At 42.6% G+C, this 23204-nt stretch overlaps 2 protein-coding genes across 3 annotated transcripts; both read right to left on the bottom strand.

Moving 5' to 3' along the window:
• Positions 1-4860: 4860 nt before the first annotated feature.
• On the bottom strand, positions 4861-5598 carry LOC121044536 (zinc finger matrin-type protein 1-like). Its single transcript, XM_040496889.1, has one exon. The coding sequence runs from the start codon at positions 5596-5598 to the stop codon at positions 4861-4863; it is 738 nt and encodes a 245-aa protein (XP_040352823.1).
• Positions 5599-17557: 11959 nt separating this feature from the next.
• KRCC1 (lysine rich coiled-coil 1) lies at positions 17558-22636 on the bottom strand. 2 transcript variants are annotated; one of them, XM_040496826.1, is made up of 2 exons: positions 22523-22636; positions 17558-19021 (listed from the first exon to the last, which is right to left on the bottom strand). In XM_040496826.1, exon 2 carries the CDS (start codon positions 18922-18924, stop codon positions 18160-18162), a length of 765 nt encoding a protein of 254 aa, XP_040352760.1. In that variant the 5' UTR covers positions 18925-19021; positions 22523-22636; the 3' UTR covers positions 17558-18159. The 2 variants fall into 2 exon arrangements, with proteins under 2 accessions (XP_040352760.1, XP_040352761.1); XM_040496827.1 differs by having other exon boundaries at positions 17558-18946.
• Positions 22637-23204: the final 568 nt, after the last annotated feature.

The following is a 23204-nucleotide window of genomic DNA, read 5'->3' as shown; positions in this document are numbered from 1 at the left end:
GTGGCCTTGTGTGTCTAGCTTCCTTGGCTTAGCGTAGCATTTTTGAGGCTCATCCAACGCGATGGCGTGTATAAGTACTTCAATCCTTTTTATAGATGAGGACTATGTCGTTGTACGTGTATGAGACAATTTGTTTAGAGATTCATCTGTTAATGGACATTTGGGTTGTTTCTCCTTTTGGCTATTGTGAATAAAGCTGCTACAAACATTCTTGTACAAATATGTATTTGAGTCCTCGTTTTCAATTCTTTTGGGTATATTCCTAGGAGTCTAATTGGTGGGTCGCTTGGTAATTCTATGTTTAACTTTTGGGGGAACTGCCCAACTGTTTTCCGTAAGAGCTGCACCATTTTACGTTCCTGCCAATAATGTATGAGGGTTCTAATGTCCCACATCCTTACCAACACTTGTCACTTTTTTTTTTTTTAATATATCCATCCTATTCTCTGTGTTGTGATATCTCACTGTGGTTTTTATTTGCATTTTCCTAATGATTAACGTTAGACATTTTTTCATGTGCTTATTGGCCATTTGTGTTTCTTCTTTGTATGTCTATTCAAATTCTTTTTTTTTTTTTCAACGTTTATTTATTTTTGGGACAGAGAGAGACAGAGTATGAACGGGGGAGGAGCAGAGAGAGAGGGAGACACAAAATTGGAAACAGGCTCCAGGCTCCGAGCCATCAGCCCAGAGCCTGACGCGGGGCTCGAACTCATGGACCGCGAGATCGTGACCTGGCTGAAGTCGGACGCTCAACCAACTGCGCCACCCTGGCGCCCCGTCAAATTCTTTACTCATTTTAAAATTGGGTTGTCTTTTTGTTACTGAATTATAAGGGCTCTTTGTACATTTTTGGATACTAGACCCTTCTCCGATACATGATTTGCAAATATTTGTACTGTTGCAAATATTTGTACTGTTGGTTGTCTTTTCAATTTTAATGTCCTTTGATGCATAGAACTTTTCAATTTTCATGAAGTTCAATTTATGTATTTTTCTTTTGTTGCTCATGCTTTTGGTGTCATATCTCAGAATCCATTGCCAAATCCAAGGTCATAAATATTTGCCTTGATGTTTTCTCTTAATATTTTTATAATTTTAGCTTTTATATCTCAGTTGTTGATCCATTCTGAGTTTGTTTTTGTATATGGTGTGAGGTAGGAATACAACTTCATTGTTTTGCATGTGGATATCAAGTTGTCTTGGCATCATTTATTCAAGAGACTCTTCCTTGCCCATTGAAGTCTTTGCACTCTTGCTGAAGGTCAATTGAACATAAATGTATGGGCTTATTTCTAGATTCTCAGTTCTATTCCACTGATCTATATGTCCGTCCTAATGCCAGTAGCACACCGTTTTCATTGCTGCAGTGGGATGGTAAATTTTATGCCAACTTGGCTAGGCCATCAATGCCCAGATATCTGATTAAACTTTATTTCTGGGTGTGTCTGTGAGGTTGCTTCTGGAAGAGATTTGAATTGGTGTACCAAGTAAAGCAGATGGTCCTTCCCAATATGGATGAGTATCATCCAATTTATTGAGGGCCTGAATAAAACAAAAAGGCAGAGGAAGGTTAGATTTGCCTTGCCTCTGCATGTCTGCCTGAGCTGGGACATTGATCTTCTCTTGCCCTCCACACTTCTGGTTCCTCAGGCCTTTAAACTTGGATTGGAATCTACATCATTGGCCTCCAGGCTCTTAGGCCTTCAAACAACACCATTCGCTTTCCTGGGTCTCCAACTTGCAGATTTGTTGTTCATGGGACTTCTCAGCCTCCATAATTGCATAAGCCAATACCTTATAATAAATCTCTATATACATCTCCTTTTGATTCTCTCTGGAGAACCCGGACGACTACATGTAGCTTTGTAGTAAGTTTTAAAATCTGGAAGTATGAGTTGTCCAACTTTGCTATTCTTTTTAAATGTTGTTTTAACTATCTGGAGCCCCTTATATTTCCATATGAATTGGAAGATCATCTTTTCCATTTATGCAAAAAAAAGACTGTTGGAATTTTGATGGGATTGCATTTAATTTGTAGATTGCCGTCTTAAAAATATTAAATTTTCTAACCCATGAACACAGAATGTCTTTCCATTTATTTAAATCTTTAATTTCCTTCAGCAATATTTTTTAGTTTGCAGTGTACAAGTCTTTGACCTTCTTGGTTAAATTTATTCTTTGCTCTACAACTGTGGGATGGTACCAACCAGCAAACAATGAATACTCCCAGAACCTGCAAGATTCCCAAAGTCCTTCCAGACCTACCGCCAGGTGAGTTATCTACTCATCATGACCTAAGCCAAGAAATGAGCTCCATTTTATATATCAATAAAGCTTTCCTTTCTTCTTTCCATCTTTGTATTTCATTTATATTTCATCCTCTGCTTTATCTTAGTACCTAGAATAATGACTGGCATTCAATATCTGTTAACTAAGTGGATAGGTAGATGCCTATTTTCCTATTGGGTTGTTTATATTTTCTTATTAATTGATAGAATTATATCAATTCTATATGAGGCAGGAATTGGCAATTTTTTTCTGTAAAGAGCCAGGTAGCAAATGTTTTAGGCTTTGTGGAATATTTATATGTAACAATACAGAATGCAAACCTCCACAATCTTTGTCTTGATAAAATTAAAAATATAATAGTAAGTGAGCAAAAACTTTGGAATAAAGTTCTTTAATGAGAAGAATGGGATCCATTTTGTTGGGATAGCATTTTGCTTAGTTGGGGTTCAAATGTAAGAACCAATCTTAGATGGAGGGCAGCACAAAAACAGGCAGGGGGCTGAATTTGGCCTGTGGGCTGCAGTTTGCCCACCCTTGGCCCTTGAGGGAGGTAAACATGGAAGGAAGTGAGAAACTTTGAAGAGGGACTCTCCGCATGACTGAGATTCGGACTCTGCAGGGAGAATCCTCACAGGTCAAGCAGCTCATTCGGGACAAAGAAATATGTCAGAAGTCATGGACTGCACCTAGATCACACCCTCAAAGACAAGGACTCATTGCCAAGGGAAACTGGCAACCTTGGGAAAAGGGACAAAAGTTCCTCCTATTTCCAGTTTACAATGTCCTTCCAGCGCCCCCTATTGGCCGAGACTATAGCATCAAGCTAACTGGCAAAGGAGAGCAGTCTCCACCATCCAGTTTCACAGAGGGGCAAAGAGGCAATTATTTGATAACTGACACAAAAGATATAGAGTGTTACAAATATTTTTCCCACTGTGTTTCTTGCCTATAAAAAAATATTTGTTTATTTAAAAGGTAACAATCTTGGGGAATCTGGCTGACTCTGTCAGTGGAGCATTGGACTCTTGATCCTTGGGGTTGTGAGTTCCAGTCCATCGTTGGGGGTAGAGATTACTTAAAAATAAAAAAATCTCGAGGGGCGCCTGGGGGCTCAGTTGGTTAAGTGGCCCGACTTCGGTTCAGGTCATGATCTCACGGCTTGTGGGTTCGAGCCCTGCGTAGGCCTCTGTGCTTTCTCTCAAAAGCTTGGAGCCTGGAGCCTGCTTCAGATTCTGTGTCTCCCTTTCTCTCTGCCCATCCCCCGCTCACTCTCTCTGTCTCTCCCCCAAAAAAATAAACATTTATTTTATTTTATTTTTTTAATGTTTATTTATTTTTGAGAGAGACAGAGACAGAGCGTGAACAGGGGAGGGGCAGAGAGAGGGAGGCACAGAATCTGAAATAGGCTCCAGGCTCTGAGATGTCAGCACAGAGGCCTACGCAGGGCTCGAACCCACAAGCTGTGAGATCATGACCTGAACCGAAGTCGGACGCTTAACTGACTGAGCCACCAAGGCACCCCATAAACATTTAAAAAATAAAGTAAAAATAAAAATCTTAAAAAAATAATAAAGGTAATAGTCTCAGATATTACAAAATTCAAAATAGAAAGAAATGAACACTTTGAAAAGTTAGTCTACCTGCCTGCCACCTCTGTCCCCTACTCAGTTGGTTTTTGTCCCCAGAGCCAACAGTTCAGCAAATCTTTTTGGAGGTGTTCTATTCATATATACAATGTTTATCTTTTTTTTTTTTTTTTTTTGCAAAAAAAAGCCCCTTCTGTTGTACAGATTTTTTTCATTTTTTAAATTATTTTTTAATGTTTATTTGTGAGAGAGAGAGGGAGAGTGAGTGAGCAGGGGAGGGGCAGAGGGAAAGGGAGACATAGAATCCGAAGCAGGTTCCAGGCTCTGAGCTGTCAGCACAGAACCCAACATGGGGCTAGCACCCATGGACCTCGAGATCATGACTTGAACCGAAATAAGGCACTTAACTGACAGTGCCATCCAGGTGCCCCTGTTATACAGATTTTAAATGTTTCTGCAAACACATTTATTTTTTCTTTTTTATGGACCCTGACTCTTGCGTCTCATTCAGGAAGACCATTCACACTCCAAGATTAAAAATAATTTTCCTATGCTTTCTTCTAATAGTTTAAATTTTTAAATTTATTTCTATTTTAGAGAGAGAGAAAGAGAGAGAGAGGGAGAGCAAGCAGGGGAGAGGGGCAGAGGGAGAGGGAGAAAAAAATCCCAAGCAGGGTCTAAGTCTAGAGCAGAGCTTGACACTGGGGCTCGATCCCATGACCCTGGGATCATGACCTGAGCTGAAATCAAGAATCAGATGCTCCACTGACTGAGCCACCCAGGTGCCCCCTCATCATTTTATATTTTAGCTTTTACATTTACCTCATTAAACCATCTGGGTTTTATATCTTAACAGAGTCTGAGGTGGGGATCAAGTTTCATTTTCTTCGAGGTGGTGGCCACTGAATTGCTTCAATGTCATTGAATCCAGCCTTTCTTACAGCTTCAAGTCATTTCATATCGGGGCCCCAAATCCCCAACATCAGTAACAGCTGCCGAGGATAGCTTCATCCCACAAGTCCCTCTCCTGCGTGCTTTCTTTGCCCGGTTGCTGCTTCCCTCCCTGGGACCTCCTTCCCTCCTTTGTGGTGTCCTGGTTGCTATGCTTTCTGTGTTTGGGCTTCTCTGTGCTGACTGGCTGCACCTTGGCCTTTTTCTTGTTTTTGTGAGAATCTCCATCCTCGCCATGCTTCGTCTTCCCCTCTACCTGCTTCTCCTTGCTGCGTCCTCCTCTGCCATCCTCCTCCCTGGACCTTCTCTGGCCTCGATCTTGATCTCCAGCCTGATAGGCTCTGGTGTAACCCTCCTCCCGCAGGCGGCTGGTATCTTCTCTGCGTTGTGCAGCATGGGGGTCGGGGGGCTTTCCTTGCACAGGTGGGCTCGGAAGCCACAGGTTCTTGAAGAAATGGTCGTGTTTTTTCTGATAGTGGTTTAGAGATTCCAGTCTTTGTCTGGGGTGATGTAGGTCAGACCCCGGGGGTAACTGGTTGCCCACTGTTCTCTGCCTTTTGTGGGAACTGGAGACGGCATGGGACCTCCTGAAGGGGAGTCTCCACTCCCCCACTAGCGGTTGGGGTGGAGCGTGTCCCCTTTCTCTGCACGCAGAGTTTTCTGTCATCTTTCTAAAGCAAACCTCTGGCTGTAATCCTCTGGCTTTCTGCTTTCTAACATAATCCTCAAGTTCATGTTGCAAAGAGTCATAGATCCTAGAATTTTCCATTCTGTTGACTATGGACGAATCTCTGCTAAGGAAGATAGAGGAATAACTTTCTGTTAAATGCATTCTTTTGCTACAAATGTGTTCTTTGTCCTCGAAAAGATCGAGCTTTCAAATTTCTAGCGGAGATTATGTTATGCTCATATACTACAAATACCAGGTAGCCATTGATATTGAAAGTGTGTATTTTTGACATAGGCTGAGAATCCTAAAATACAACAGACTAAGGAAATGAGTCTTAAAACACCGTGTAAATTTGAGGATTGGAAATACATAATGAATGTGTAAAATTTATCAGTGGTTATCCTTAGGTTTGAGGATTATGGATAATTTTAGTCTTTCTTAATTGTATGTTGTGATTTTTTTTTTGGTCATAAATACTACTACTTGTGTAATGAAAAAAAGAAAATGGAGTTATTTATGAGAAAACAAAAACATACCAAGCAACGAATTTAAACTAGAATCGCTCAAAAATTCTACAAAACCAGAACTGGCTTGACCCTGTGCTTATGCCCCAAGAAATAATAAGGGTCATCAAATATTCTCTCCCACACACACTATGTGTATGTATATAAACATGTGTGCGTGCGTGTGTCTGTATTTTAACCTCATAGTTGGCATGAAAGAACACAGGAAGATGCTATTAATTGTGGTAAGTGTGGACCTATCATTATTCCTTTTTTTTTGCAAATGAGGAAACTGAGTTACAGAGAGTTTAAATAACTTAAGGTCACATGGCTAGAAAGTGGAAGGGCCAAGATTTGAACCCACGTGGAGAGGGTCCAGAGCCTGCTCACTTGACCACTCCGATAGTGGTACCAAGCTTACAGGCGTGGTGAGGTTTAAAGCGTGGTTACAAATGAAGGGCTTGGAACTGTGCTGGGTACAGAGTGACTGGTCGGTGGCTGTTAGCGATGACACTCTCAGAGGGAGGCTGGAATGACACGGCAGCATCTAATGGGCTACGGGTGGTCTGTTTGGAGACCTTGTATCCATTCTACCTCATTGTGTCTTGTCTTTCCATTTAATCAAAATAAATACCTGTTTGTGCTAAACGTAAACACCCAAAACAAAAAACCAAAAAACCAAATCACAGCGACAGTTATACTCTGCAAAGTCACATTTCCCCGGCTTCCCCCTCCAGAGATAACTACTGGGTATATTACTGTGTTCCTGAAGCCTTCGTATCTAAATTCTAATCCAACAGATGTGAGGTCAGATGGTGCATTCTGGTTCTCAACTCAGCTTTTCTTCCCAAACAATGTATTTAGATCTATTTCCTATTTCAGTGCACAAAGGGTTTACCTCATTTTAAAGAGGACCGCTTGCTGTGACAGAACAGGTGTGGACTGTGATTTAAAAGCAAAATGCGATCCCTGCAAATGTAGGTGCTCCTAGTTTTTAGCTGACCAACAAAGCAGCAATGTTTCGCACACACCCAGTGCTCTGGGCCCACGCATGGCTGTGCACACCCAGAGGTTGGGCTGTGGGACCAGGACCCTCACTCATCTTTGAGAAGGTCGGGCCGGTCTGGCCCTAAAATGTTATTGGTCGGGAGGGAAACCTCCTTCCCTAAATAGAACCTAAAGCGAGACTGAATTTGCCAGGAGAGGCATTCAATGTTTTCTGGAGGGTGTTTTTTGTTTTTTTGAGAGACAGAGGGCGTGAGTGAGCCAGGAGTAGAGAGAGAAAAAGAGAGAATCCCATGCTGAGAAAGTGGAGCCCAAGTGGGGCTCATGTTCAGCTGATGCAGGGCTCAACTCACCTCATAGGAGGCTTGAACTCACGAACCCTGAGATCATGACCTTAGCGTAAGCTGGGAGCTTAACTGACTGAGCCACCCGGATGCCCCTTGCGGGGGGGGGGGGGGGTTTAAATCAATTCTGGATCTTGGCAAAATGAAATAATTTCAGAGAGGCCGCAGGTCACTTCCTCAAAATGGAAGAATGAGGAGAGTGAAAATTGGGCCGGTGAAGGATTTACTAGTACAGGCTGGCAGTTAAGATCCCAGGGTGCCTAGCCCAGCCTAAGAGAGGAAAGTGCCAGAGTGTGTTATAGGGTGCCCATCCCCCCGGGGAGGACTTATCCCACAGGCTAGGGCTGGGGCTGGGTTTCACTTCTGGTAGGAGTGACTTCAGCCAGGTGACAACCGCAGGCAGATGTGGATCTGGAGCCAGGCTGGTCGCTTGCTCATGTGTTGACTTGCACGATTGTCTTATTCTATCAGGGTCCCGGTTTCCTCATATGCAGTGCCCCCTGTGGTGCGAGGTGCCAACTGGTGTGATATTGTTGTCTGCCCGTCCATGACACAAGCCCAGTTGGGCGTGCACCCTCAGCCAGGTGCTACGCTTGGTATTGGGCAAGTATGAGAACTAAACGGACATGTTCTCTGCCTTGGGGAGGCTTGCGGTCTTGTGTGATGGCCGGACAATACCCCTGCCCCCTCAATATGCAAAACAGCCACGACAAGGGCTGGGAAGGAGAGGAGAGGTCCAGGCCGTGTCCTGGGAGGCGGACGGTGGGGGAAGGGATGTTGAGCAGAGCGAAGCAGGCTCTGCTTGAAGAGGACACAGGTGCCGGCAGAAAATGTCTGTATCGTGAGACCCATCAAGTCTGGCCTATTTTACCTACTAAACACCCTGGGGAATATACCCCTGGCTTCCGGCCTCGCTGCTCCATCCCTCGTCTGAGCCCCGTCTTCTCTCACTTGCGCTACAAATCAGCCTTCATGCACTTGAACACACCCTTCAATCATGCTCCAGGGAGCAGCCAGAGGAATTATTATTATTTTTTTTTCGGAGTAAATTTTTAAAAGTCAGTCTGGTTATACCTCCTCCAGCCAAACCCTCGTGTTTACTATTGTTCTAAAATAGTCCTTAGTAAGTCCCCTAGGCCACCCACGTCTGGTCTGTTACCTATTCCTCAGTCTCCAAGTACCAGCCACAACTAGCTGTCCCCCATTTTCCCCAGCCTCTCTGTAAAAGCTGTGCTCCCTCAGGCCACAGAGCCTCTGTTCAGGCCATTCTTGAGTCCTTACCTTAACTACTACTTTTCTCCATAGTCTGCTAGGTCGTCACGTCCCCGCCTACTTCTTCTCTGCCTCGTTTCTGCCTCTCTGGCTTTGTTTTCTTAGCTGGGGTGCTGTATATTAAGACAAATGTGGCTACACTATACAGTAGAAAGCAGAATTTGCAAAATAATGTGCAGGTGAAATCAAATTCTCTAAGGCATTTCCTTCTGCCATAGGGCTCTCACCCCAGACCCAGGAGACTCCGGTCCATGCTTCTCCGAGGAACTTGTGGGAAGTTAGGGGAGCCTGCTCTTCCGGCAGGCTCTTTCTTTGTGTCCTTTATTCCTGTTCCTCCTTCCACTGCTCAGACCAGAGCCACAGGAGACCCCGCTGCTCCCTTGCTTTTCTCATGTGGCACACACAGCACGTCAGTTGGTCCCCCGTGTTCTACATTCAAAATACACCCCGAATTGGAGCACTTCTCTTCACTCTAATGGTTCCTTCCCCGGGCCAGACCCCATCTCTGCTGAATCTGAAAGGGCGGGCCTACCCCAGCCGACTCCATCTTGTTCTGTGTCCTTCACCTTGACCACACCTCCTCCCCTTGAGTAACCCCCCCTCACCTGCCTAACAGGACTCGGACCCTTCCCCAGGACCCTTCCCCAGCCAATCGGCTGAGGCCATAGCCATTACCTCACCAACTGCCCCCAGGCCCCAATAAAACCTTTGTCCTTTTGAAACTCGCTCTCTTTCCCTGGTATCTCACTGCTGTGTCCTTGGTGCAGGTAGGGGATTGAGCTCGAGCTAGCTCGAATAAAGGCTCTTTGCTTTTGCATCGGACTTGGCTCCCTAGTGGTCTTTGGGGATCACGAATTCTGGGCATAACAAATCAGGCCTGTCAGCTGCTAACTGGTCTCCCAGCTCCTGCTTACTGAGTCTATTTCCAAACCGGCTGCCAGAATTAATCCTTTAACTATAATGTAATCCTGGCTAAAAGTCACTCCTCTGCTCAAAATCCATCAGAGGCCCTCCCTCACGCAGAAGGGCCTAGAAGTACAGACACTATTGGTTGTCCCACTGCCCTGCGGTCTCGGCTTCCTCTGTGACAGCAACCCCAGTGCTCCTGCTTTCCAGCTACACCGTTCTCCAGGCTGGAGGGGAACAAGCCAGCACGCCCTGACCTCAGGGCCTTTGTCTGTCTCCACCTGAAGCCAACAAAGCTCTTTATTTATCTCCTTCTGAAGACTCCGCCTTCCTAGGCCTAGATGCGGTGTCACCACCCTATGCCCCTTCCCTACTTTGTTGCTCTGCGTGGCATTTTCCATGACCTAACACGGGGCTTCGAGATATTGTTAAAAAGCTGATTCTGAATCACTGGTCTGGAATGGGGCCTGAGATTCTGCATTTCTACCGACGGCCCAGGTGATGCTGGCATTGCTTGGACCCAGACTACACGTTGAGTAGCAAGGATATAAATGCAATTTAACTTTTTGAAATTTGATCCATTTTCTATCCCCAACACTCAAATATAAGTTCCTTACCCTCTCGAAGTGTGTGGGGCATAAAGTAGATGCTTCATAAATACTGCTGAATGAATACACAAGCCAAGGAAGGCCCGGACACTTTATCGTCAATGTGCGGGTCCCACTAGGAAGCCCAGATGCAAGAAGTCCCACTTGCCTCAGCCGGGCCTCCCCGCCCCCTCCTCCAGTTCACACCTCAGCCGTCCTCCCTCTCAACTAGCGCCACATGCCGCCCGCATGTTTGGCTCACCTCTTACCTGGAACTCACTAGCTTACTGAGAGCAATTTCCACAAACGGATGGAACCCTCATCTCGAGCTTCCAAGTCTTTGAGGTCGTGGTAAGTAGAAGTCCTGTGGGCCCACGGAGAGCAGAGGCCACTGGCTAGACTCTCGAGGGGAAGTAAGGAGTCTCATGCGGGGTGCAAGTTTCACTCTGAGCTCCAGGAGAAGTCCAACATTCTCACTGCTCAGCCTTCTCAGCCAGGCCCCTGGGAGCCAGGGAAGCAGCAAGCCATGCCCCTTCCCTAGTCTCAGGCTTTTGAGTTTTAGACCTCATCGTCCTACAGAGCCAGGCTCTCCCATCACAGTTTTTAAGGCGATTCAGGAACACTTAAGCCACCTTGGAATGCAATCCGTCTCTAACCTAATCGACATCATCATATCCTGTTTCGAGTCTATTTTGAAAACATTTTATTTTAAAAAAAATTTTTTTTTCAACGTTTATTTATTTTTGGGACAGAGAGAGACAGAGCATGAACAGGGAAGGGGCAGAGAGAGAGGGAGACACAGAATCGGAAACAGGCTCCAGGCACTGAGCCATCAGCCCAGAGCCCGACGCGGGGCTCGAACTCACGGACCGCGAGATCGTGACCTGGCTGAAGTCGGACGCCTAACCAACTGCGCCACCCAGGCGCCCCTATTTTGAAAACATTTTAAATAAAACACGCCACTCTTAAATTGCGAAATAAACACATATGCAGAAAGTATGCACAAAACACAAATATAAGGCACAATGATTTATCACAAAGGAAATGTCCAGCCAACTACATTCAGGTCAGTGAACAGAATGCCGCCCACACCTCAGAAGTTTGGCTCCTTTTCCTCCTCATCCCAACTGTGGGGCACTAGCTTGACTTCTGTGGTAATCTCGTCCTTCCGTATAGCTTATCACTTAAGTAGACATCTCAAAAAATGATAGTTCAGTTTTTGTGTTTGAACTTTACCTAAGCGGAATCATACGGCATACTTTAGTTCAACACACTTCTGAATTTCACTACAATGTGTTCCTTTTCATGGTTGTGTGGTATTCCATTCTATTCAAAAATATATATAATCACAGATCATTTATCCATTCATGGGCTTATGCATGTTTCTAGCCTAGCCCACAAGTCTGCATTTCTAGAGGTTGTTTGCCTCACAGTGGAATTTCTGTTTTAACATGGCATTGTATACTCAGCTTTATCAAACACAACAACACCAAATATTTTTTGAAAGAGGTTTTACCAATTGAACTCCTCCCCCAGAAGTGTTTGGGTGCTTCTGATTCTTTCTAATGCTTGGAATTAAATTCTGTATCTAATTATAATAATTAAAGTGAAATTCAGACAGAATAAACGAAAACAAACCACAAAACAAAAACAGGCATTTCCCTGTTTCCAGCGATACTGAGTACCTTTCCTAGTATCTCCTGGCTTTGGGGGGTTGCTCTCTTGTGAGAGAGTACGCGCGCACAAGTTGGGGAGGGGCAGAGAGAGGGAGACAGAATCTCAAGCAGGCCCCACGCTGTCAGCGCAGAGCCCCATGTGGGGTTCGAACTCACGAACTGTGAGATCATGACATAGCCAAAATCAAGAGTCAGTTGGACACTTAACTGACTGAGCCATCAAGACACCCCAAGAGAGAGAGGATCTGAAGCCATCTCCACCACACCCAGCATCGAGTCCAACACGGGGTGCTCAATCCCACAACCCCGGGATCATGACCTAAGCTGAAATCAAGAGTCAGCTACTTAACTGACTGAGCCACCTAGATGGCCCACTCTCTTGCGAAGTTCTGGTCGAGGTCTCTTGAACATTTTTCTGGTGCATAGTTTGCATTTTTTCTATATTCTGCAGATGAGTCCTTTGCTGGTTCTTCTCTCTCATTTTTTAATGTTTACTTATTTTTGAGAGAGAGAAACAGAACTCGAGCAGGGAAGGAGGAGAGAGAGAGGGAGACACAGAATCCGAAGCAGGCTCCAGGCTCCAGGCTCTGTTAGCACAGAGCCCTATGCAGGGCTCAAACCCATGAACCGTAAGATCATGACCTGAACTGAAGTCAGATGCTTAACTGACTGAACCACCCAGGCGCCCCTCCTTTGCTGGTTCTCTGGGTGTGAGATCTCCACTCTTGCCTTACATTTTCATCTTCTTGGTGGCATCTCTTGACAGACAGCTCATGATAAAGTGTGAAATTTCATGGTGCGTGGCTCCATTCTCCCCATTTGGAGGGAAATCTTCCAGACCATCTGGTCCAATGTCCTCTTTTTATGCCTAGAAACAGCCCGTTACCCCTTTCCTATCAGACCAAGACTATCATCTTACTTTTCAAGGACTCCAGCGCCTTCTGTGCCCTCACATTCTCTGCATATTCTATGAGGCCTTCTGAGCCCTTCAACCTTACTTTTCAAAGCTCTCACGAGACCTTCTGTGCCCTCATATTCTCAGCATATTCCCTCATACATGCTGAAGTAACTTCCTCCTTTCCTTCAAAGTTTATAGTAAAACTGTTTCCTCACTCTTGGCCCCTCCAGGAAGACCCTAGATTCTCTGAAGTCCAGCCAGTACCCATCTGCCAGCTACCCTCACCCACCACACCTTCTCCTGGATTCTATTGCCCTAAAGGGCTGGCGTTCAAACCTCAAATCTGGGAGGAGACAGGCCTGGGCTCCAGGGTAACCCTGGACAAATTACTTTGAGTGGTTCTCAAGAGTCTCGCTTTCTTCCATGTAAAATGGTGGGAGCAATGGAAGTTCCCTTTATGGTAGCTGTGAGGATGAGATGTACAGGAATGTCAAATGTCTGTTGTGAGTCAGAGCCCAGTCAGCACCAGACTGTTATTAGGGTCTCTGGTGTCCAGGCAATCCACGATACATTTGGATATCCACACTGCCTATGAGAATTGTCCTTTTCTTTGGTTTGTTTCTTGCCCATGGAAGTCTATACTTTATGCTCCTGGAAGAGCCAGCCGAGTCCCCGAGTGCCCTTGCATCCATCGTTTCCAGGGCAGATAGCCTGGGGGCAGGTGGCAGGGAAAGCCTAGAGTGCACCCTCTTTCCTCCATGATTAGTGCTGCGACCCAGGGTATGCACCTTCATACCTTGGTCTCAGCTGCCAGCTCTCTCGCATGCTTTCCTCTGGCATTCTGGGCATAAGGACTGCCTACAAAATACTAAAGCAGTGTGCTCAGCCTGAGGACTGCCCCATTCCAGCCTGCGGAGGTTGTTTGTTTTTATTATGCTGAGTATTTTATGGCGTGTCAGGCACTTCACATATATCTTCTCATTTAATCTTCGGAAGAGCCCTGCAAGGGTACTTGTCTCATCGCCATATTACTGATGAGAGAACTGAGACCCAGAGAGATTAAGAAACTCACCTAAAATCACACAGTATGTAAGTTAGTTTTTGCTGCATCACAAACCGCCCAACAGCTCATGATTTCAAACAGCAAGAAGTTTTCTCACAATTTTGTGAGCTGGCTGGCCTGGCTCAGTGGGAGTTGGATGACCAAGGTGCCTTGTATGTGGGGAAGAGGAGGAGTCAGTTCAATGTCAGCTGAGTGATGGAGACATGGCCACGAGGCTCTCATTATTCAGCAGGGTTTGTACCCAGTGGCTGAGTTCCAAAAGTAGCACGAGTAGCAAGCACAGGCACTTTTCCAAATCCAGCTTGCATCATATTTGTTATTCTCCCGTTGGCCAGGCCAAGTCCCACGGCCAAGCTCAGCAGTACGGGAACGGACTACCTAAGGGGTGGTACAGGGAGGAAGAATTATCGCTGCCATTTGCCCCAACAAAGAATGTGCCATACATAGCTTGTAAGTGTACAACTGGAGTTCAAAACCAAGTATGTCAGATCTGAAAGTTCAAAACTGTCTTGGGAGTTATTGCCCAGGGTCAGAACGCTGCATGCATTGCCTAAATAAGTCAACCACCTTTTGCATGCACACCTGCAACTGTTTTGCAAATGCACACACATATTGCCATTAATAAACACAAATTACACATCAATAAACATAGCTTTAAGTGTCTGTTCTGCTTCACTGATTGTTTTCTTCCTTAGAGACTCCAAGTGTATTTGAGTCTCCTTTGTTTATCTTTTATCCTTAATCACCTTTTTGCAGGTCTTTTGTATTTTTTTCCTTACTTTTGTTGCCTTATCCTCATTATTCTCCTTTCTATGCTTTATTTTCTTTTTCTATATTGTCTATGCTCACTTCAGCCCTGTTTGAAGTGTTAGGTCAGAGTTTTCATCTGCTTAGTGTCTGAATTCTTCTGGTGTCTTCTTGTCAAAATATGTGCAGTTCATTTTTTCTCTTGTAATACCTTATGTGTGGCTAGGTCACTTTCTCCTCTTTTCCAAGATTGAAATGAAATGTGTTAACCTTGACTACTGGAAGGTTCCTTTATGAAAAAGGAATGACCTAGGGTACCTTTCATAGCTTCACAGCTCAGGGCTCCCTCTTTTGTTATTGTGAAGGGTGCAAAATACTATTTCTCTGCCTTTCAGGGCTAAGGCTCGCTTCAGAAAAATCTGCTCTATTTCCTATTGGCCTACAGGTCTTACCTGCTAAGGTGAGAACCTTAGATGCTGTATTTTGCTGTTACAGCAGTTTCTGGGTTTTGTTTCATCTGGGACCTTTTCCTGCTCCCTGTTTGAACATTCTCTTCTCCTTACTCCTAGTGTTACTTCCCAGCTCAGTTTGGTTTCTCAACCCAGCAGATTTTTTTGTTTTGTTTCATTTTGAGGCAGGGTTTTGTCCTTCTGAAGGAAATGTTTGCTGGGTATTTCTGAAATCCTCAGGGCTTAGATGGCCATAACAGTCATAGGTTGCTGGGTGCCTCTGGTGCCTGTTTTGCACTCACCAATTCAGAACCCATGATGATTTCTTCCAGTTCTGCAGCTCTTTGCAGACTTACTTGTCCTGTTTAGTGCAAGGATAAACGATGGTTTGGGATAGGATGGCCGTCAACGAAGATGCAGAGAAGTGGACAATAGGAGAGATTATGTGATGGTATAACCAGGGGCAATTACTGATGGGCCTGATGTAGGAGAGGAAAGGTTGAACAATGGAGTTGGTATTGTTATTCACAGAGATGGGGATGAGTGGATGGTGAAGAGGCGGGAAAGAACGCCTGGTGATGAGGGAAGCAAGTACTCTTTTGGGTTTCCAAGTGGAAATATCAACAAGTGCAGTTGGCTATGAATCTAGAACTCAGGGAGAAGATGTAGCCTAGAAATAGAAATTTAGAGGTATCTTAGATAATTTGTGTTGCTATAACAAATTACCATAGACTAGGTGGCTGATGTAGCTCTGGCCTCTTCTTATAAAGGCACTAATCCCATTCCTAAGGGCTCTACCCTCATGATCTAATTCCCTCCCAAAGACCTCACCTCCACACACCATTACACTGGGGATTAGATTTCAACATATGAATTTGGTGGGCGGGGAACACGTAGTCTACAACATCGATATACAGGTACATTTAAAGCCATGGGCCTGGATCAGATCACTTAGGATGTGTGATGGTCTAGAGCTGGTCCCTGATGCACTATACATGATGATGCATTTCGAGGTAGGTGGAGAAAGAACCAGTAAAGAGGCCCATGAGGAGGAGCTGTGGAGGTAAGGAAAATCAGGCAAATGCAGTGCTATGAAGGCTGAGGGAGGGGCATTTCAAGGAAGAGGTGCTGACCAGATGGAAGCTGCTGAGAGGCTGAACTGAATACAAATAAAAAATATCCATTGGATTTGACAACATGGAGGTCATTGGAGATTTTGACGAGAACAGTTTCAGGGAAGTGGTAGGGACAGAAACTAGATGGAAGAGATGGAGGAGAGAATGAGAGGTGAGAAAGTGTAGACAGCTGGCATAGACAAGTTCTTTTGTGAAAGAGAAAGGAGGTAGCTGAAAGACGATATGGGGGTCAAGGGAGTTGTTACTGTTTTTTGTAGAGGGGAAACAGAAGCATGTTTGCATTCTAATGGAATAATCCAGTAAAGGTGGAGAGACTCATGGTGCAGGAGAGATGAAGACCTTGAGGAGGTGAAAGGGTGTAGGATCCAGTGCATGAGGGGAGAGAGTGGTCTTTACTAAGAGCAGGGACACCTTAACTGTAACAGGAGGGAAGACAGAGAACAGACTACCTGAGGGAAGTTTATCAGTCTGGTGGTACCATAATGAGTTATAATCCCCTCTGAAGACTTCTCACTGGAGTGTGAGGTGAGGTCATCAGCTGAGAAAGGAGGCCTTATGGGAGGCACTAGGAAGGGAAAGTTTTGAGGGAAGAGAATCTAAAAGTGGTGTCTTTGAGAGTGGGAAACTTACTATGGAAACTCAATGGATTGGAGGTTTGTGGTCATTAGTTTAAAATAAAATGGGTCATCTACCCTCTCTTCCTTCCTCTTCCCCTTCTCTCCTTCTTTGCTACTTGGGGCCTAGGCAGGTAGGAGGCTAGGCAGGGTGGTGATCCAGAGAAAGGCCAGGGCTGAGTAAGGCAGCAGCCCAGCAAGGGTAGGGAGACTGGTTACATGCAAGAGGATGGCTGTGTGTGTGGGGAATATATGGAGTGATTTATATGATACATATATATATCTCATATAACATATATATGTGTATATATATATATATACACACACACACACACACCTATAAATATTTATATGTATTTTAGCATATAAGCTAAAATCACTTTTAGCAAAATAATTCTAAAGTTAATATTAAAATAGACATGTAAGCCCAGCATTGTGGAAAGCAAAAAGAGTTTTCATATCACAGAATCTTGCTATCCAAGGCATTTTAGGGGCCAATCTTTCTAGTCATATTTGATAACGAGGAAAATGAAGTTAAGTGACTCCCCCAAAGTCACATAACAACTTGATGGCATAGCTGAGACTTGGATTCTGGGACTCAGTTTCCCAGGCCATAATTTTTTTCTACATAAAAAAGGGAATTATCAATTTCAACTATTTGGAAAAATTATGGTCATTAATGGATTTCTATCCTAAAAAGTGGGTTGAAATATGAATAAGCAAGGTAAAGAATTTTTACAACTGTAAAGTGTGACCCACCCAAAAGATCTTCCTCGCAAGTATAACTACTCCATTATTTCTCTTCCAAAAGAAAATCATCACTGAATGGAAACATATAATTGACACAGAACAACAAAATGCAGAAATTAGAACACTTTATTATAAATATTTCCAGAATATAAACTGATTTTATATCAAGACTCTTTGAAACTTTTAAAACTATATGTAACCTTAGCTTATTATTATTATAATGTATTTCATTTTCCACTTTGCAATCTAGAAAATACACTGCAAGTTAGGTCTAACAAAGGAAAAAAAAACTCAGTCTAAATTGTGTCAAAGAGAAAACTAATGAATATAAAAATATCCCACCCACAACTAAAACAAACCTAATCAAGAAATAGATTCTGCAAAGCCCGTTAATACTTCAATTTAAAATAAGTGACCTCCCAAGGGAAAAATACTTCTACTATCATAGCATTTTGACGAGTAAAAGCAGTGCCACTCTCATTAAGGAAAATTACATTATATAGAAGAAAAATGTAGGGATGCTCTCAGGAAATGAGGAAAAGTAATTTCCGTGCTGGAGAGTAACCACATTAAATACTTTCGGTTCACTCGGCCTGTTAGAAATTAAAGTACCTGTTCACATGAAAAAATCGATATGAACATGGACATCATAAAACCAAGCTCCTCAACTATTTTTTCAATTTAACCTCAGGAGAACCAACTCAGGATCTTCAAAATCCAAGGATAGACTGGTCCCAAAGCATTTCCTCCTCTGTCCTCTCTTTACCTTGTTCCTTTTTCTCTTTTCTACGCTTACGTTCCTCTTTCTTAGAGGCCACATCTCGACCTTTTTTCTCCTTTCGATTCTTAAGCTTTTCTGTACTGACCCTGATTTGTGTTAGATTTCTTTGGAAGTTCTTGTGTTTGTCTAAATCTTTTTCCTCATAACCTTTTTTCCTCCTATGCTTGGGCTGCTCCTCCTCTACTTTTTCTCTGGCTTCCTCTGGGTGCCTTTTCCCCTGCTGATGTATCTGTTTATGACCGGCTTGATGGGCGCTGGCACTGTTTTCTGAGGAGAGACGCTTGTAAACTCCAGATTCCACACTGTATGGGCGACAGTTATACGCTTGCTGACTAAGGTTCAGGGGTCCTGGTTTTTCTGAGAAACAGTCCCTGGTGAACTGGCAGTAGCTCAGAGAGTCTAGTCTTAGCCTGCTGTCATGAGCTGGTAGCCACTGAGGTAACCGGTTTTCCACCTTTGGTGAAATAGGGCACGATCTCGGGTAGGTCTGGACAGTCTCAGATGAGAGTCTGTGATCAAACATTCTATGCCTCGGTCTGTAATCAACCTCTTCTTTGTACCCACAAGTTTCCAAACAGTCCTCTCTCATCTTTCTGAAACAAGTCTTTGGCTCTAAGCCTCTGGCTTTCTGCACTTTGATATAATCTTCAAGTTCATCTTGAAAAGAGTCATATGTCTTCTTTGAATGCTTCATTAGGTTGACAACAAGGGGTTCTCTGTAGAGAAGATGGGAGAAAATTCTTCTTACTAGATTATTGTATTCTGAATATTTCCTTTGCTCTTGAAGAGAGCTTCAAAAAACAAAACAAAGAAGCCCAGACAAATTAAAACCTAATTCAGCAAAGAAGTTAAATATCATGACATTATACACCAAAATGGTACATTAGGATAGTCAAATATCTCCCAGGCCACTCACAAGTAGGTTTATCATTCTCAGAAGTGGGATGAAGAGGGCAGAGAGCAGATGACATATAGGGTTCTGTTGTATGGCTAAAAATGTAAGGCATATAGGGATGTGTGGTTAAGGGCCACACATCCCTGATAGGTGGCTGATAGTTTTCATAGTTTTCCTGAAGTTCTGACTAATCAGTTTCTTGTATATTGTTTTTTAAGAGAAGTAATAGAACCATAGAGAGTAATTTTTAAAATCTTCAGTTTACTCAAACAAAATAAAATAAATATGCTTACTTACCTGACTAGAGTACCATAAGACTTAATAATAAAAGGATGTTTATAAAATGGTTTGGGAATGCTGGAAATTGGAAATTCTGCTACGAGATGAAACTACTCTTTTGTATAGGGCATGAGGGAAGATGAGGGAACAGAGTTCTGTATCTTCTGTCCAGGGCTTGGATTTCATTCCATTACTTCTGATTGGTAAAAAAAAAAAAAAGCATTCTAGAATGTCTTCTGGTTTGTCCTCTATTAAAGTACTGGTGGGAGGGTTAAGGGAGGAATGGAGGTGAAAGCGGAGAGGGGGTCAGACTGATGCAGAGAAAAGTTTTAGAAGAAATTTAAAGTAGAGACACTAATTTTTTGTTGGCTTGTTTGATTCTTTTGGTGGGGGCAGCACTATTTCTGATTTCTTTCCCCTACCTCAAATCCTGCATTAAGTACAAACGTAGCAGAAAAGATCCTTACTACAAGATCATGTCCTATGTAGTTTTGATCATATACTTTGTCTCTAAAAATTAGGAGGTGGCATACCCATGGAGAACAGAATGTTCTTCCCTTTAACAGAAAGAAAGAAGCATGACATAGCACTCCAGAGTCACTAATGATCAGCTACGTTTTCTGGAAATTTTAGATCAAAAAATAAAGTCTAAATGAAGTCTAATTTGGTGAATCAGAAAATTTAGCTCCTATTCAACTTAAATAGTACAAAAATTCTAACGAGAATAACACAACAAATATTTGATTATAGGCAAAAGATTTGAACAGACAATTCAGAAAGGAATATATACAAAGGGCCAATGAACACATGAAAAAATATCAACAGTCATCAGGTCAATGTCAATTAAAACCACAATGCAATTCCACCACGCACTCACTAGAATGACTGGGATAAAAAGAATGACACCAGCAGTGTAGTTGGTGAGGATACGGAACAACTAGAATTCTCACACACTGCTGGTCAGGGATAGAAAATACTACAACCACTAGCAAACAGTTTGCTGGTTTCTGAGGAAGTTAAACATACACCTACTGCACGATCTAGTTATTCCATTCCTCAGTATGTCCCCCAAAGAAAAGGAAATATATGTCCTTACAAAGAATGATACATGAATATTTATGGTAATTTTATTTGTAATAGCCCCAGAAAGGAAAAAACAGAAATGATGATCAACAGGTGAATGGAACTATCAATAGTGTTACACCCATACAGTGAAATACTATCAGTGGTAACAAGGGAAGAATTATTGGTTATTGATAGAGTCAACAACATCGATGCATCTCAAAATAATTATGCTGAGAGAAGCCTGACAAAAAGAGTACATAACATATGATTCCGTCTACAGAAAACTCTAGAAAATGCAAACTAACGTACAGTAACAGTGTTTGCTTGGGGATGAGACAGGAAGGGATGGGAGGGATGATTATAAAAGGCACATTATGGAGTCTGGATATGTTTACTGTATTGATCATTTGATGGTATACACATATATCTGTCAAAACTCAAATTTTGTATTTTAAATATGTACAGTTTATTGTATGTTAACTATATCTCAATAAAGCTGCTTTTACAAAGTCACTAGCAAGATGAAAAAGATGGTGATAACTGTTGAAGCTGGATGCTGGTATATGAGGGTTCGTTATACCATTTTGTCCACTTTTATGTTTAGAAATTGATACTTCATGCCCACAAGGATGGCTATAATAAAAAAGACAGGTGAGATTCAGTATTGGCAAGGATGTGGAAAAATGGGTCATTTCATTCATTGCTTGTGGGGATGTAAAATGTGCAGCTATTTTGAAAAATAGTTTGGACTTCTGGCCCCAAGCACACAGGTCTGAGCCTGCCTGGAGCCAGGTAGACCATCATGATGAAGTTCAACCCTTTTGTGACCTCGGACCACAGCAAAACCCCCAAATGCCACTTCAGTGCTCCCTTGCACATGCGCAGGAAGATCATGTCTTCCCCAATCTCCAAGGAATGGTGGCAGAAGTACAAGGTCTGCTCCATGCCCATCCACACAGATGATGAGGTTCAGGAGGTTCAAGGACACTATAAAGGTCAGCAATCAGCAAGGTAGTCCAGGTGTTTAGAAAGAAATAGGTCATCTACATTGAGCAGGTTCAATGTGAGAAGGTAATGCCACAACTGTCCATGCACGCATTTACCCAAACAAGGTGGTTATCAGCAGGATAAAACAGGAAAAGAGCAGGAATAAATTCCTTTTTTTTTTTTTTAAAGACTTTGTTTCTTTTTTTGTTTTAAAGTTTATTTACTTAGAGACAGAGACAGAGAGAGGGAGCAGAGGAGGGGCAGAAAGAGAGAGAGGGAGAGAGAGAATCCCAAGCCCTGATGCAGGGCTCGAATCCATGAACCGTAAGATCATGACCTGAGCTGAAGTCAAGAGTCGGAGTCAGATGCTTAACCAACTGAGCCACCCAGGCACTCTTCATCAGAAAAAAAATCTTGAATGCAGAGCCAAATCTCAACAAGTTGGAAAAGAGAAAGGCAAATATAAGAAAGAACTTATTGAGAAAATGTAGGAATGAGTATAAACTGTTATGCAACCATAGTTTAACTGCAGATTTTTAGCTTGGTATATACTTCTTTGAAACTTTTCAAGATGTCTCTTGAACGTTTCATCACCTTCCTGTTTTGTTATTGACATGTGGCTCTGTAAATCAACTTTTGCTGTTTTAATAATTTTATGAATAACCTTGGAAATGTTTCCTAATTAAAAAGAAAAAAAAGAAAAACAGTATGGCAATGCCTCAAAATGTTAACAGTGTTACTGTATGACCCATCAGTTTCACTCCTAAGTATATGCCCAAGAGAACTGAAAACCTATGGTTACACAAAAACTTGCACACAAATGTTCACAGTAGCAATATTCATAACTGCTAAAAAGTAGAAACAAGTCAATGTCCATTAACTGATGAATGGATAAATAAAATGTGGTATATTCATACAATGGAATATTATTCAGCAGTAAAAAGGAATGAAGTACTAATATGTGGTACAACATGGATAAATCCTGAAGGCATGCTAAATGAAAGAAGCCAGTCCCCAAAGCCCACATATCATGCAGAAATCAATGAAGAGGTGAATGGAAACTTACCTTTATCAGGCTGGGAACTTGGTGAAGAAATCTGATCATATTCCCCCATTAATTGCTTCAGTTTTCTAGCATGGACTTTCCCCAAATGGTGAGACCGTGCAACAACCAGGAAGCTAAAAAACATGATGCAGAGATCCCAAAATCTATTTTTGTCTAATATTCCACTCCCAGTCATCTGAAACCAAGTACAATCTTGTTACAAAGATTAAATAGTTCAAAGTTTAGACTCATACCACCAACATAGATCCAGAATCTGAAAATTCACAAATCCATATCCTTTTTTATCATTTTACTTCCTATAAACCTGAAAGTTAGGCTATATATTGAGCCTATATATTTTTTAAGCATATATTTTACTCCAGAAAAATAAATAATATTTTGTTTTACAACACAGTGACCCCAAATGTCTACCTCTAAATTTGAAAATAGCTTTCATGATTTTTAACACATTTAGTCTGAACTAAAAGTTTAAGGACAGAGTTTTGTTTGCATTCAAATCAAAGTATCAGCTTCAGTAGAAATTATCCTATGATTCAGAAGATCTTTATTTTCAACCTCCCTCATAATATGAAATCCTTTGCAATTCAAACTATATCACTACTTCCCATATACCTTTTACAAAGAGTATTTGTAAAAGCTCAATATTTATTCATTCAATGTGGTATCTATGAATAAAATAAAG

Source organism: Herpailurus yagouaroundi, unplaced genomic scaffold (assembly GCF_014898765.1).
Source record: "Herpailurus yagouaroundi ecotype Mexico unplaced genomic scaffold, PumYag 188, whole genome shotgun sequence".
In the NCBI taxonomy this organism is placed as follows: domain Eukaryota; kingdom Metazoa; phylum Chordata; class Mammalia; order Carnivora; family Felidae; genus Herpailurus; species Herpailurus yagouaroundi.
Note: the sequence above shows the minus strand (reverse complement) of the source record. Positions and strands in the feature narration are given on the sequence as shown.